The following is a 16,310-nucleotide window of genomic DNA, read 5'->3' as shown; positions in this document are numbered from 1 at the left end:
GCGTTTTATTTTGATGCATACAATTATACAATCCAAGCTGTTACTGGAATGTTTGTTTATATCAATTAAAGATGAACAAAAATCTGTTTAATGAGGTTCAATCATCTTTATATATTTACAGTAAATGTATTATCATGTATTTTTCTTTATTCCATATCAGCTGCAGGGGTTTCTGTATTTTAATATAGTTACTAAGCAATTAAAAGGAACTACAAGCCTGAGTATGTTATGAAGTCTGCTCCTCATTGATAATGAGTGTCAAAGGGATCCTTGAGGATGCTCCCATATCCAAAAGTTATTAACCCAGAAAAGCTTGCTCTGCAAAAAAGCCAATAGTCAAGACGATTTCACATAATAAATAGTCTTTAATAGTATACACAGATAGCCTTCACAATTTACTTTTTACATATGAAAACTGCTTGAATTGCACATTTCTTTCACAAGTTAGCTTATTATAAGGCTAACAACAATTGTTCACAAAATCCCTAGTTATGTTAAGCAGCTTTGTCCTAACAAAATGTATTTTGGTTCCAAGTGCGAGCTCAGTCCCATCCACTCAGGACCTGTTGTATATCATTATACTGGTAAAAGCCAGTAGATCCCCAGGCAGTACTATTTTAAAAATACAAAACTGGCATTTTTTTATCAGTGGTCATGTTCAGATATTTGTGGGTTTGTTAAAGTGCTGGTGTTTAGCTTCAACAATCAAAAACCGTAGAATAGTTATTACCACTCCAACCCCCTCAGCATATAAATGCTTGCCAACACACTGAAGATGGTCCAGTTCAATTCCTCAAAACATAAATTCGTGCTGTGTGTCTTGATCCCTTCAGGTTACATAAATATTAAATTAAATGAATCGTGCAAGAACATCACATGTATACAGGCTTGGCTCTAACAATCTCATCAGTTCATAGTTTGGAAGGGAATCCATGGTGACAATGTCAAGGCTCAATAGAGCTGTTGAACATCAGCCATGAAAAACCCTGTTGACTCACATTCCTCAGCGGCTGTGCCATGCCCTTCTCTCTTCATGAGACCGTGGGACTTAGCTACGTTCTGGTACCCTACAGATCTCCAATCCTCGAAAGCAGACCCAGGACAAACGTGACATTGCATTCATACACCCGACCAAAAAACAATGTTCTACAAAACCAACCTTGGTAAAGACTCCGTACTTCGGTAAAGGACTAGCATTCTGAGGTCCTAGACCCCACAGTATTGATGCTCACCAATGTCCCCAAAAGAGGGAGTAGTGTATCTATAGACTTTGGCACCTTTGAAAAACAAAGCAAATAATAAACTAAAACGTATAATAAATAACCGAAAGATGCCTATACCTGTAACAGCAAACGTTGACCCACTCTTTGTCCGTTTCGAACATGGGTGGTGTTGAACAACTGTCTCTGGAGTCTTGCACCCGTTTGCCTTTCTCTATAATGCCATCCTCAACAGGGCTAACACCAAGCCCGGAAACCCTGTTTCAGAGTCCCCCTCCACACTGCAGTTTGGCGCACGAATGCCTATCTAATGTAGACAGCAGTTCATGGCAAATGGAGGGATATGCAACTCTGGAACACGTAGAACAGGCACCGAATCTAACACTAAAAAGGAAGGGAGGTTGGGGGATGCTGATGCATGGCGACATTTTTGTAGTCTTTGTAGTGTTTTTGGCACCCAGACACAAAGGGGTGGGTTGTGGGCCGAAAGTGACAGTGTTATTTCGATGTAACCGCCGCAGCCATGGGCGTGCGTATTGTGCTGCGGGCCGTTGCCGCCAGCTCCTCGATCTCCGTGTTTAGACGTCTGATGACCCATTCCATCGCCTCGCGCCCCTGCAGAAAAGGAAAAACAAAATGGAGCCCCAATGATTACATGACAGCATGGGCAAAAGTTCAAACTCAAGAAAAAATTATAGTGTGCAGATGGTCATTTGGGCAAATATTTAACCGTAAAATTTGAAAAGGCAAATTAATCTATTATTTAGTTATCATTTTACAAAAGTACAATCATCTGTTACAGTGAAGACACACCTTTTATTTTCTGACAAATATTTTGAAATGATTTGTTGCAAATAGTTTAACAGACATGTACTTGGGAGTCAGTCGTACACATAAAACAAGGACAGGTCAAGAGCATATCTCACCTTGCCAGCGTTGGTATTCATGGTTGAGGCCATGACTCCCTCCAGATAACTACTGAGGCTCACTCCCTTCACAGAGATGATGGCTTCCTGAGTCAATACCGTTCTAGTGAGAATAGATGATGACTATATGAGAACATAAGCTTTTCAAAACATGACCTGTACTAAAAAAGGTAGTGAATTTGCAGCCCATTCTGTTTAAACATACCTTTCTGGATCCTGAGGATGGGGTTTGTACGTCAACTTCTCATCCACAGATATCAAGTTTGTCAAGGTGATCTATAGACACAAGGATAAGCCAGATGTAAGCAAAGGTTTGTATTTGGAACATGAATTATCTCCACTATCCAACACCCCTGAAACACCAGCAGCATGATTATTTTGATCGCTTTAAAAAAGGTATATCTTCTCGTCATTATTCATTTAGAATATACAGTACCATTCAAAGATAATCAATGATTATATGTAATAAATGCCCAGCCCGAATTCCAGGGCAATCTCTAGATCACCAGATTATTGGACCTTTACTAAAGAGGTCCATAAGGATACAGTTAAGAGTGCATTGCATGATGATTCAGATTTAGGGGATAGATGCACCTACGCATGAAAGAGTGACATAATGAATGACAGTACTCACATTTGAGGACTGAAGTTCAAAAACCTTTTCTTTGGGGTCTACAACAGAGTGCTCTTGGATGTACGTGCATGTCCGTGTGTTGCCAATGATCTAATAGGAAAGAAACAAACAGCAAAATAATAAAATGAAGTGGCCTACAAGCATATTGTGCTCGGGTATGGAAGTCAACCCTGACCCCAACTGATGGGAGACAGCAAAACGCTTTGAAAGAAAATTACAGATTTTCCCATAAAGTCTGGTAAGAACCTGCTGAACACCATCCAGAAAAATATGATGTTATAATGGTCGGGTTAATGAAAGGTCAACCAAAAAAGCCAAACCATCACAAAATCGAATTAACTACTTACTGAACCAAGATCTAAATCTATTGCTCTTGAACTTGGTTCACATTTAAGAACCTGATCAGACCTCATCTGAATTTAGTCTAAGACAATCTGACTAAGATTAATAGAATATACCGTTGACCACGGGGTCAATTGGGAGACAATGTCTGCAAATGGAATCAGACATCATATATTAATAGACTCTTTTGCCCTAGACTTCTGACATTAAACACAATACAGCTTTTATGTTTTGCCCAAGGGCATGGGTGGAAGTCATGTGGTTACTCAACTCTGGCCCCCGAGGTTGGAAGACATGGGGTAATAGTGTTGAGAGAAATGTGGGTGATGAGCAGGTCCTACTCAACACTGGCGGTAGTTTGTACTCCTGGGAACTGAACAAACTGTACACGCAATACAACATGGCCCCCTTCCAAATACTCAGAGTGCCTTATAAACCAGTAATTTACTCTATAGAACATACAAATAAAATAGAGTACAACGATTACAGCCGGTTCAAAAGTAGCACTCTCAATAAAAAAATGCACACACAAATAAGCAAGTTCAGCTATTAAACTAAGAAGTATGACTACTTCAATAACTCACTTTATAACCCGATATTCTTTAGAATGTTGTGAGACAAATATGAACAATGTGACCAGGAGTGTGTAACAAGATCACCCCTATGTAGGGGCACACAACTCCTCACTCAGCCTCACGATTGCAAGTTACAACAGGGACGTCCCTTATTGGCGAGGGGCTAATACGAGTTGGAATGTTACATCACATGACACGAGGTCTAGAAACACATAAACCGCACCCCCAGTGTCGTACAGCACGGGCTGTGACAGAGTCATGGACTCATTCGGTCTGCAGCATTGCTAAAATAGCCTTACCTTGAGTAGCAAGGTCAACCTTGTTCAAACGCATTAGTCTCCCCGGCCTAATACACCTACGCTGTGCTGTCATGTGATTGGCTTTAATTGAACGCAAACTTATTTTCTGTAAACTATAATATTACGATGTGACAACGTTTAACACCTAACTTCCAGAGAGAGGGTGAATTTAAGTTTTATACTTTTTACTTTTATATTAGCTAAAGTGATTCCGAAATAAGCAGCATATAGGCCTACAAAAACGCTTCTCTAGCTTTGCTATAATTAACCCCTTGTGTCCCACTTTCATAGAGTGTTTGTCTTTACGGTACTACCATATCTAGCTATTATTAGAAACACATCAATCAATAATCGACAATCAAGAATTATAACCTTGATACTTACAGACTTTACTATAGAGGGGAGGCCCCACTCTGTGCTAAGCAGTCGTTTACTGTGCAGGCATCCCTGCTTGTCTACGGATCTGTCCAGGACATCAACTCCAATCACACTGGGGTTCATGGGGTTTGGGTACTTCTGCATGGCAGCCTTGGTCACCGTCTCCCAAGGATGGCTGCAAGCAGAGGACACGAATGATATTTACTACATTTTATTTTGTCTAATCTTGCAAAATAATTATTTGGAAACATTATTCAGATATCTCTACATGCGTATTAGCGAATTCACAGTGACGCTCGTAATTTCTGAAAAGCCCGAAAGAAAGGGTAATATAATAACTCGTGTTGAATGATAGTGTATTTCATTCATGAGAATAACACTACAATTTTGATATTAGCAACGACAGCATGGCGCAAGTCACAGACTGTGAATGGTCGCCATGGAGATAACACGAATGCTAGTACGCCGTGACGCAAGTAACAATCGCGTCTAAATTTCATGGCTAAATTTAGGTGAAAGGTTGAGCGGGATGATGTACGACACCGGCACGTCATAATAGGCGCTGACCGGTTAAGCAATCGCACCGCAATGTCTCGACCAATGTCTATCGTTAGCGGCGTTCTAAAATATTACATTCTATCTGTAAACAGTGTAATGTATTGTGCAGCTGCTTTTGCTGAGTGGGGACCAAGAACGACTGCCTGTTCAACAGAGAGGAATGTCATTCTACATGTGACTGCCTTCAGTGCGAATCAAATGATATAATCGCATATTGCGCACACAAGCGGATATCTAACTGGATCTACTTACTTGAATATATGTTCTGATGTCCAGATCTTCATGTCTGATTATGGGTTGGTCGGGTACCCGGTGCGAAGTTGGAGTCAGGAGTGGAAAAGCCGGTAGGCACGGACACACTGGGCGAGTTAGCCGAAAGCTAAGCAGTAGGAGCGGTGCTACACTCCGCCCACTCCAGCAAGGTCACATGAGAAGTTGTAGGCTACGTACTTCCGCCGCATTCTGATTGAAGGCACATAGTACTGGCTTGCCCATGGTACATAGCGCTGAAGCTGGAAGGCATCATGTGCTTAGAAGTTTAGGACAGTGACCCGTCTCTCTCTCACGCACGCACGCACACACACACACACACGCACGCACACACACACACACACACACACACACACACACGCACGCACGCACGCACACACACACACACACACACACACACACACACACACACACACACACACACACACACACACACACACACACACACACACACACACACACACACACACACGTATTTCAAGGACGAGAGAGTTAGACGGAGAAAACGCTGCATAATATTACCATATTATATTGATCATATTTAGAATCTGCTGCATGACACATCGTTTTGACTTAGCCTAAACTAAACGACAATAAACAGCAATGCAGTTGTATTGCTTCACTGAAGACGGATGGGACATCTTGAAATTCCATTGCTATATGTGCTGATCTCATTGTAACCCAGATCCTCCATATCTCATCACCAACCCCTCGTTAGGACAAGTTTGGTGGTGCACTGTGGAAACACATTGACACGTCACAAGTGCTTATCATGGAGTACAGACAGGGCAACTTTGGTATTGTATAATCTCTCTCTGCCAGATTTAGGGAGGAGGGCTCTACATAGTTACCATGAAGAGTGCAATGCAATGCTGCCATAATTGTGGGAATCGATTCAATTTAGTTTGTGTAAGAGTTTTCCATAGAATATGTGAATATGCCAAATACATTGTTGGTGTATTCCAAATACATTGTTGGTGTACAAAGGAAATATAAGTTACTTACGAGTGTTGTCTACTTTGATTATATTATTATTTTATTTAGTAGAATCTATCTCATAACAAGTATGAAGGAAAAATGTAACACGAAATTTAAAGAAATACTCCAATAGCAGTCTTATAATACAAAACATGACAAAGCTAAAACTGATTTAATTTCTGTACAACTTCGTTATAATCTCTGAAGTTGACTAACTATCAAATGTACACATAAAACATACATTTATTATAAAAATGCAAGACAATTTGTGGATTTTACTATATTCAAAGGTACCTTGATTCAAACATGAAGGATTTTAGAATTTAGATTAAAAAAAGAGTGACCACCAAAGCATTGCGCAAACGTGCATTAGTGAACAACTTAATGAGCATGCATACAATATAAATATTTCGAAAGTATTCGAAAATACCATTCCCAGGTCAAGTCTATTTGCAATCGCACAAAACAAAAAACAACGAGTAAATCTGCACGGTTCGACGATCACATTCACTATAAACGTTGACACGACTTTCACAGGTCCTCATCACTTTCCGTGGTTTCAATCACTATTTCGCTCACTCGCTGCTCCTTCACCGATTCGGTGCGAGACTGAACCTTCGCATGAGCCTTTGTCGAGGTTGTCATCGGCGGCCGGGCCTCTACCTCCGCCTCTTCCTCTGCCTCTTCCTCCTCCTCCAATCCCTGGTCGGCGGTGGCGTCCTGGTACTGCTGGTACTCCGACACCAGGTCGTTGAGGTTGCTCTCGGCCTCGGTGAACTCCATCTCGTCCATGCCCTCCCCCGTGTACCAGTGGAGGAAGGCCTTGCGTCGGAACATGAGGGCGAACTGCTCCCCCACTCTCCGGAACACCTCCTGGATGGCCGTGTTGTTGCCGATGAAGGTGGCCGCCATCTTCAGGCCCCGGGGCGGGATGTCGCAAACGGCCACCTTCACGTTATGCGGGATCCAGTCCACAAAGTGGTGGCTGTTCTTCTGCTGCATGCTCAGCATCTGCTCGTCCACCTCCCGCGTGGACATCCGGCCCCGGAACATGCCGGCCACCGTCAGATAGCGCCCCCTCCTTGGGTCGCAGGCCGTCATCATGTTGCGCGGGTCGAACATCTGCTGGGTGAGCTCTGGCACGGTGAGGGCGCTGTACTGGCGGCTGCCGCGGGCCGTCAGCGGCGCGAAGCCCGGCATGAAGAAGTGCAGGCGGGGGAAGGGCACCATGTTGACGGCCAGTTTCCTCAGGTCGGCGTTGAGCTGCCCGGGGAACCTCAGGGAGGTGGTGACCCCGCTCATGGTCATGCACACCAGGTGGTTGAGGTCGCCGTAGGAGGGCGTGGTCAGCTTGAGGGAGCGGAAGCAGATGTCGTAGAGGGCCTCGTTGTCGATGCAGAAGGTCTCGTCCGTGTTCTCCAGGAGCTGGTGCACGGAGAGCGTGGCGTTGTAGGGCTCCACCACCGTGTCGGACACCTTGGGCGAGGGCATGATGCTGAAGGTGTTCATGATACGGTCGGGGTACTCCTCGCGGATCTTGTTGATGAGCAGGGTGCCCATGCCGGAGCCGGTGCCCCCACCCAGGGAGTGGACGAACTGGAAGCCCTGCAGGCAGTCGCAGCTCTCGCTCTCATGCCTCACCTGGTCCATCACCTGGTCCACCAGCTCAGCCCCCTCCGTGTAGTGGCCCTTGGCCCAGTTGTTGCCGGCTCCGGAGTTCCCTGGAAAACAACACAGAACCATGTGGAGAGCAAGGATCGCTCAGTGTTCTTCAGTGGAGGAAGCATCAGATAGAAAAGTCTTAATATCACAATAAGAGCATCAAATGATTAATTTCAATCAATGAAAGGCTTTTTAAACCCGCCACACAACAACAACACAACAAAACATATGATGTTCATACATTGTTTCATACTATCAAAAGTAATTTAGCATCATGGATCAACCATGGATGGCACAAAGTGTTTAATTTTCACCATGGATGAAGTTGTCTGGCCTAAAGAGGGCGCCGATGCGGCTCCCTCTAACACTGTCCATGGTTCCGGGCTCCAGGTCAATCAGCAAAGCCCTGGGCACATATTTACCACCTGGAATATATGGGGAATCAGTGCAATCAAATGAAGAATACAATTGAAATGTATTTAATCAAAATAAATACAAATTATTGTACCATCGTCTTAACCTTATATTCTTATTCTTATCTTCCATTGAATTGGATTTGGAACTGAAATTGCAAGTTTTCTTACCATTTGCCTCATTGAAGTACACATTGACCCTTTCAAGTTGGAGGTTGCTATCTCCTTCATAGACGCCTGTAGCGTTAAGGCCATGTTCCTCGCTGATCACTTCCCAAAACTAAGAAAAAGGAGAAAAGAAAGCAATTATAAGTACAACAAAAACATTACCAACAAAGCAATACAGTTAACTAACAACATCGATTTTTATGTCTAACTTTGCACTTTAATAAGTGTGTCTGCTTACTTAACAAAATACGTTCATGCACGAAAAGAATACGACAAAAGTGTAATCAAGAACCTATATAACTACTTTTTGTACATGTTATGACCTTGTTATGAACATGTTATGATGTTATGACATCAGATTGCCTATAACAATCTGATGTACACTCACAAAACCCTCCACCAACCATTCACTGTTTCACCTTTAGTAGCTATATGCTCGCTTTTTAACTCCTAATCAAATGGATCTGTAATGCAGCACCCAGGTCAATGAAAAACCTGTATGTATGAATGAATAGTGATGCAAACCTACAATTTCCTACAAGATCCAATACCTGTGGATCAAAGTGGTTACTTTCTGCCCTCTATTGGTCAGATATACTTTTATGCATGTGTCGCTCAATATTGTAATTTAATTCGTCCTGTATGACCAATGATTTCCAAATATAGCAGGAAATAATTTCTAATATTATTCTGCTTATTTTCTCTTCCTTGCTTTGTGTTTTACGTGATAAAAAAGTCCCACCCATGTTAGCCTTGCATTGCCCCTTATCTTTTACCAGAGAGCACAAGGAACACCCTGTCACTGACAACTGCCAGAAGTAACACAGAAGTTATTAAGTTACGATATGCACCAATCACTATACCACATTAAGAAATAACTCTAAAGTGGTGGGACCTTTTTAATTCACTATTTGAAAGATTATACGATTATGTAATAATTCAACATGTAGGGATTGTAAGATATAATTGTACTGTATCTGATATGCGGCTCTGATATTTTAATTATGCTTTAAACATCTGTTTGAAGATAATTACATTTAGTTACATTTGAACGTTTGGATGTCATACAACTGCTGGTTTTTCTTTGGAAATGGGGCACTACGACAACAGAAATACGAAAGGATTTCTTTAAAAGTAGCACACATTGAATACTAATTTCTATTTATTTTTGAGTCATTTCAAAGGCTCAATATTAGATGCATGTTTTATTAGGACAATTGCATTGATTATCATTTTTTGATATTATTATTAACTATTGAAGATAGTTTTGATAGAGAATTATTTTGTCATTTATTACCTTTGAGCCAATCTGGTTTCCGCATTGTCCAATTTGTAGATGTACAATTTCACGCATGATGATCAAGCCAAAGCACAGTGTGTGGACTGGGGTCTCTGATATTTTCCGATTCTTCAGCTAGTGTTTTATACCATCCATGATGTCATCACTGATGTCATTTCGGTCAACAGGACCGAAACGGAAGCATCCTATTTATTCTATGCAAATTGCACTTTATAAACGGACATTATAATCAATTTAATACAGAACATATGTTGTCCATTTGAATATGATACAATTATATACGATAGTGATTTGTTGTTTTTACTTTATTCCTTCCTGTTTTGGGGCTCAATCAGTAAGGAGGTAGGCCCTAGGAACATATTTAGCTTTTTTGGACTAAAGGTTTTCAAATGTAGCCTACTTACTCTATTGAATTTCACATACTGAACATATTAGACGGACTAACCTTTTCTCTATTGCTGAATATAATCTGTTATCCCTGACATGCATGGAGGATCGGAAGGAAGTGTCATAGAGACGAGCCGACATGGGTCTGCTTGGTAACTGATAACACCCCTACTTGCCGAATTAAACGAAACACACACATAAACACACACAGACAAATATATCCACACACACACATACTTCTCAAATTAAAAAGCGAAACAATCGCTGACAAGACTAGCAGAAAAAAACTTGACATAATTAGAAGGTAAACCAGTCTATGAACAGACAGGACATGGTACATTTGGATAACGCCCCGTCGGTTAATGTCTTTTATCCATTATCCAACATCCAACAAAAAAGAGGCAATGTAATTATTAAAATAATACTATGATTCACATAATCTTTAGACGGCTCGAGTTGTGATTAAAAGGTTTTCTTGTTAACTAGTTACGCTGTGATAAAAGTTTCATATTCATGAAGTTGTGAACGGTGTGATGCTACCATCTAGAGGACTGGATCAGTATAACATATTGTAGACCTGCGTTATGACTGTCAAGCAGGCAATGCAATTCAGAGACTAAACATTTCACTGTGTACGTTAGTGTCTCTTAATAAGTAAAAGTGTGTACATAAAAATGCAGTAATTGATTAAATGGGCCCTTCTGTTTCCTATTGGGCAGATCAAGCATTATCTCAAACTCAACTCAGAAAGACGTCTGACAGAGAGTGTCTCCTCTATTTTGTAGGCCTACTATCTGTATCGATTTTGTGATATTTATGTACCAGTATGTTATTAAGCAGCACCTTTATTCAAAGTGCCTTAAAGTGAATTCAGATATTGGGCATCTTGCTGAACAAGGCTCACAGGTCAGCATTCAGAAATTGGCTGTTGAGCCCATGCAGTATACATATTGACTGGACCCTACACTGGTTTAATATACATGATGCACTTACACACATCATCAGTGATGGAACCTGGGGTCATTGGGTGTTTCGGGTCTTTAAACATCATACACCCTGACCCAGACAACCCAGCCAACATTGATCCAGTCCCGACTTGTGTCTAAGTAGCATGTAATAATAATAATAATGTAAGAATGGTATCCTTACTAACTTGTGCATATTTACTAAAATCGTTTGGATAAATGATGGAGTAGGCCGATGATCACGCTTAGTGATAGCTTTCTGATACTGCAAATGTTGACCACTATGGGTTTTGGGAAAAATTAGAACTATCCCTTGCTTATAACCCATCTCTGACTTCAGTCAGCAGCCAAAGTGCTTCACCCAAGGGACCAAATCACCAGGTCTCTGGGGGACCGGAGTGCTTCAGGGAACTTGCATGCATTTTGGCCAGAGGCACCCTATTTGGGAGTGCGGTTGCTGCCTTACCCTGGGAAGCTGCAGTGTTACCCGCTATGTCTCTAAACATATGGGATGTGCTTATGATTGTGGGCATTATAATTCTTACATGATGCATGCAATCACATACAAGGAACCATCTTTACTATCATATTTATGTGACATGTATACCTGCTTAACCACATGAACACCACAGCTTCATGTTGTTTTTCTAATAAACCAGAAATCGGGAAAATGGTTTTATATCTCTTATAAGCTTGGCAGTGGTGTGTATTGGTGATTATTTAAACATCAACAAATGGCAATGCATCATTAGTGATGTTCCAATTTATTTAATGGTAATTAAAAGTTTAAAGATTTTGGGTTGAGAGGATACGCTGCTTAAACTTGTTTAAAATCTCCTGCCAGTTTAAATAAACATCCCTTTGATGTTCATATCCTCTATTGTAAGCATAGAGCGAAAATACACAGATAAGAAGGTAATATTAGAAGCTGAACTATTTTGCCTACTTCGTCTGGATACATGCCTATATATCCAAGTATGGTGGATACGGTTTGAAACGTTTTGACATTGTTAGTCAGTTTATTATGAAATGTTATTCAGAAGTGAACACTACATTATCCAGTGGTCCGCCAGCAGACCAAACAATCATGATGTCTCTGTCTCTGGTCGGTAAATTAGGTATAAACCTGTTTGCTGATATGATAGCAACAGTGCACAATTTGTCTACCTTTGGGCTTCAAACAGACCCAATAAGCGTAATTATAACCCAAATATGTCGTTTTTATAAGCATTGCAATACAATCACCAAGATATTAACTATTCGAGCATCATTTTCTGATACTTTTTTCCTACAAAGAGGGCGCCTTCTGACTTCTATATGGCAGCGACACGGCGATCACGTGACGGGAGCCTGCTTCGTTCCCAGGGTTCCGTGAGAGCTGCTGGCCCCACCCCACCTCTCCAGCGCTATCTCTCTCAATGTGCAATTCTCAAAGAAAAAGCGAAAAAAATCCACAAAAATAGGAGAAAGAAACGACAGTGTTCACATCTGTTCAAGGGTAGATCAGGCCTTTTCAGGGTGAAACAACTGTCATCGTTGGATGAGGGATTGTAACCTGCGGTATGTTCCTATATCTACACATGTAACCATATCTAGCCTGCCATACGAATTCAAAAGGAATACACAACGCTGAGAGACTTGACAGTAGGCTGTACCTGCGCGAACCGCCAACATTACGGAGGATTTCCATGACTATGAGTGACCGGGGGATATAACATTATATTCAAGGACAACCAAAACACAAGCTTTGTTCTTTCCGAGAAGCCTTCGGATCTGAGGAGTACCAATACAAAAATACAACGACAACCAAAAAAGAAAAAGACGGAGTAGGGCCTTTTTGGGTCTGGTCAAACCTCAACAGCAGCACCGGAGGGAACACATTGATAGCAGGGCACTAAAAAAGTGATTATTTGGTAAAGGTGACTCCGGAATGGCTACGATGTGACAGGTCCAAAGACGTCGTGGGTATAGAAAGAAGATCAGAATTGCCTGATGCATCGCATGCCGACATTTTAGTCGGGATACATATTTTTTAATTTCACCAACCCTCCCATGTGTTTGGCTTGTCTTGCTCAGTCGCAACGGAACATTTGGAAAGGTTGAACATTGGGATCGACGCGAGAGGGACTGGAACTGAACGGCGGTGCGAGTTGAGCCGAAGATGGGCTCCCTAGGAGACGTTTGCTAAAAAAAATGTCAGTGTTGAATCTCAGCCTCGCAGAAACACGTCGTGGGAACCCCGACGCCAAACCCTTCGTGTACATCGCCCCGCGGAGCTTTTTCCACCTTCGTATTCACGTGGTTCATCTGGATGACTTCATTGCGGAATTACAGTGAAAACGAGAGGAATCAAACGTGCGCGAGGGCGGGTGTCGTCATTGGCGCCAGTGCTCGGCTCGCGCGGAGGCTAGCTGGAGATACATTAGCGCTCATTGAATCGGTAGTCTCCACAACCGGGGGACTCCCTCTCATCCACTACTAGGCCCACACACAGGTTACACTGGTTTAGTTGGCATCTGGCGAAATAAATGTCACCCCTGTTGAGACAGGTGTTCCTCTCTCCGGCCGATTTAGGAATCTAGAGTTGTTGATAGAGTCCATTAAACCTCTATTGGTGTATTTTTTGGGGGGGTTTGGGAAGATGGGGTGTCTCGGCAATAGCAAGACCGAAGACCAACGAAATGAGGAGAAGGCACAGAGGGAAGCCAACAAAAAGATAGAGAAACAGCTACAAAAAGACAAGCAGATATACCGAGCAACTCACCGGCTGCTACTGTTAGGTAAGTTCTGTACAATATCATCATACGTGTTCAGTCTGTCCACTGTTTCCATTTGTTTTGTGGGCTTACATTGCATTCACGTAAAACTGATGTCATGGCTCATTCAAATGGCTGGTCTAACCTTACATTACCTGTTTTGATACGTTGTCACCAACACTAATGAGCCCATGCTTTTTGCTTGTTAACTCATACTAGGCTTTGGCCAAAGTTTGTATTTCAAAGTGTTATTTAAATTCCACCTTCCACATCTAGCCTTTATTCATTCCTATGCTCTCTATTATTATGGTCATTAACAACTTGTATCTTTAATTATTTTATTATGATGATTCTGATTATTTTACATTATAAAGACAGTAAATCTGGAATTTATGGTGGTCTTTTAAGTGACACGAAAAATAGAAAGCCCAATAGTGGCAGAACATGAGGAAGAGTGCAAAAGTGAAATAATCCTATACCACCACTAATAACAGATGTAATACAACGACAGTCTTTCGATCTCCTTACCATTGACTATGTCCCAGGGTCAATGTCAAGCTACTGTGTGATGTGGGTTTCTGTGATGTTTGATATTCAATCTTGAAATAATCTGCCACAGTTTACTAATGTATCTAAACCAGACCCCCCCCCCCCCCCATCTTGTTTGTAATTTGACAAGTTTAAAAAATAAATAATTGTGGATCTGTCATACATGTTTACATGTCCAACTATTGGCCAGGGTCAGTATCGTAATAAGAGCACTAATGTTAGAAAATCAGATAGGTCTAGCCTACGGAACCTGTGTGTCCCCCGAAAGGTAATACATGGTCTGACATCCCTGCAGCTCAGATGCTACACATGTATATGTAGCGAGAAGTGTCTGTGTAGTCATGTAAGAGTTAATTTAAGAGGTTCACATAGTTTTTTGTCATTAGATTATTAGTTTGAGCTTCTCTTAGACTTCTTTTAAGTTTTTATTATCTAATATGTAATAAACAAGGTAATTCTAAAGGCAGTTATGAGGATTTATAAAGGCTATTCTATGAAGACAGTCAATATCTGGGTTGGTGCAAATGTTTTTTTACTTCACCAGGATAGACAATTTTCTGACTTTCGGCCTGATTGTTTGCCTTTTCAGACTGGGAGGAACACTCATATTGAAACCATCACTCTTTCGTTCTGCTTTATCAAACTACGTGCCTTGATGTTGAAAGACTTCATATGCACAAAGGTTTACAAACAAGAACGAGTGTGATGGTTACAACTTTCCTTGTTTTATTGTCTGTTTGGTTTAGCTTGGTTTTGTCAGCTTACTCACCGAAAAAAATTGCTAAATGGTCATATCTATATATATATAAATGAGGTCAACTGTTCCACTTGTTGAATATCTAATCTTGATCATATATTTAACCCAGGATTTGAGAATATCGTCCTTAGAACATGAAAGTTGGATATTGTACATTTCAACATACTTTAATTTAGTATCCAACTCTCTCTAATGGTCATTGTTTGATGGGTAGATTGGGCCTGATACAGGTATAAACCTAGTTGAGGGACAACCGATTTGAGTATCTTATCATTTTCTTTCTATCTAGTCTTTTATTTTTAGTCTTTGTCAGATTTCCATGTTGGACAGCGTTTGCAGCTGCTGGGCTGTGACTGGAGTTTGGTCCATTTTGAACTAATTTCCTGCTTTCTACTCTTCCTCCAGGGGCTGGCGAATCTGGGAAGAGCACGATAGTCAAACAGATGCGAATATTGCACGTAAACGGCTTCAATGCAGAGTAAGTATTTCATTTTTTGATTTGATTTACTGAAACATTTGAGAACAGCAAAGGTTTATTTTTTTTCTCTTTGTCAATCAATGAATACCAACACACTTTACTAAGGGTTTATAGTACATCTTTTGTACTTTCAGTATAGTTCAAACAAATTGTAGTACTTAAAAGTGCTTAAAAGTTTATGTTACAGATAACAAAATACTATTATATGTTAAAATAAATAAATATAATAAAGGAATAACTCATTTGTGTAATCAGGGCCATAATGTTAATCATATACTATATAATTTATAAAGTTGTTTGAAACCTTAAAATATCTCTCAGAGCATATTTTGGCAATTAAGAATTAACCAGGATAATGCTTGGATGAGTTTAGGGAATGGCTTTTATCTATATTTTCAGAAAGATTTCGCCTCAGAAGTTTCAGAATAATGTCTAAAAAATATTCCCAGATGTTGCTTTAATGATGCATTTTCAAAACTCATCTCTAACAATATGTAATGAACAAAACCACATTATATTTTCATGTTTATTCATTCGTTCCCTCATCGTTTTTTTGGGGTACAATCGTTATCACATGCTCATCATTTATGGGGCCATGCAGAATAGACGTCCCAAAGACAAAAATACAGAGATCCCACTGTGGAGTTGTGTTCTACACAATACTCTGTGGAATGAATGAGTGGACTAGGGAAGAG

The 16,310-nt window shown here is 40.9% G+C and overlaps 3 protein-coding genes across 4 annotated transcripts in view; 1 reads left to right on the top strand and 2 right to left on the bottom strand.

The window, feature by feature from the left end:
- Window positions 1-345: 345 nt before the first annotated feature.
- On the bottom strand, window positions 346-5,441 carry prelid3b (PRELI domain containing 3). Its single transcript, XM_060070010.1, has 6 exons — window positions 5,185-5,441; window positions 4,381-4,549; window positions 2,781-2,870; window positions 2,352-2,422; window positions 2,147-2,249; window positions 346-1,835 (listed from the first exon to the last, which is right to left on the bottom strand). The coding sequence occupies exons 1-6, from the start codon at window positions 5,214-5,216 to the stop codon at window positions 1,719-1,721; spliced, it is 582 nt and encodes a 193-aa protein (XP_059925993.1). The 5' UTR covers window positions 5,217-5,441; the 3' UTR covers window positions 346-1,718.
- An 895-nt stretch (window positions 5,442-6,336) lies between these two features.
- Window positions 6,337-9,878, bottom strand: tubb1 (tubulin, beta 1 class VI). The gene is made up of 4 exons (XM_060070005.1): window positions 9,721-9,878; window positions 8,427-8,535; window positions 8,157-8,267; window positions 6,337-7,901 (listed from the first exon to the last, which is right to left on the bottom strand). The coding sequence occupies exons 1-4, from the start codon at window positions 9,775-9,777 to the stop codon at window positions 6,712-6,714; spliced, it is 1,467 nt and encodes a 488-aa protein (XP_059925988.1). The 5' UTR covers window positions 9,778-9,878; the 3' UTR covers window positions 6,337-6,711.
- Window positions 9,879-12,428: 2,550 nt separating this feature from the next.
- Window positions 12,429-16,310, top strand: part of gnas (GNAS complex locus) — a 28,148-nt gene continuing 24,266 nt past the window's right edge. The window contains exons 1-2 of one of the 2 annotated variants that reach the window (XM_060070341.1): window positions 12,429-13,855; window positions 15,543-15,615. In XM_060070341.1, coding sequence (XP_059926324.1) covers window positions 13,717-13,855; window positions 15,543-15,615 — 212 coding nt within the window. In that variant the 5' untranslated portion in view covers window positions 12,429-13,716. The remainder of the gene's footprint in view (window positions 13,856-15,542; window positions 15,616-16,310) is intronic. The other variant, XM_060070342.1, reaches the window with a different exon arrangement.

The sequence above is a fragment of the Gadus macrocephalus genome, chromosome 13 (assembly GCF_031168955.1).
Source record: "Gadus macrocephalus chromosome 13, ASM3116895v1".
Classification (NCBI taxonomy): domain Eukaryota; kingdom Metazoa; phylum Chordata; class Actinopteri; order Gadiformes; family Gadidae; genus Gadus; species Gadus macrocephalus.
Note: the sequence above shows the minus strand (reverse complement) of the source record. Positions and strands in the feature narration are given on the sequence as shown.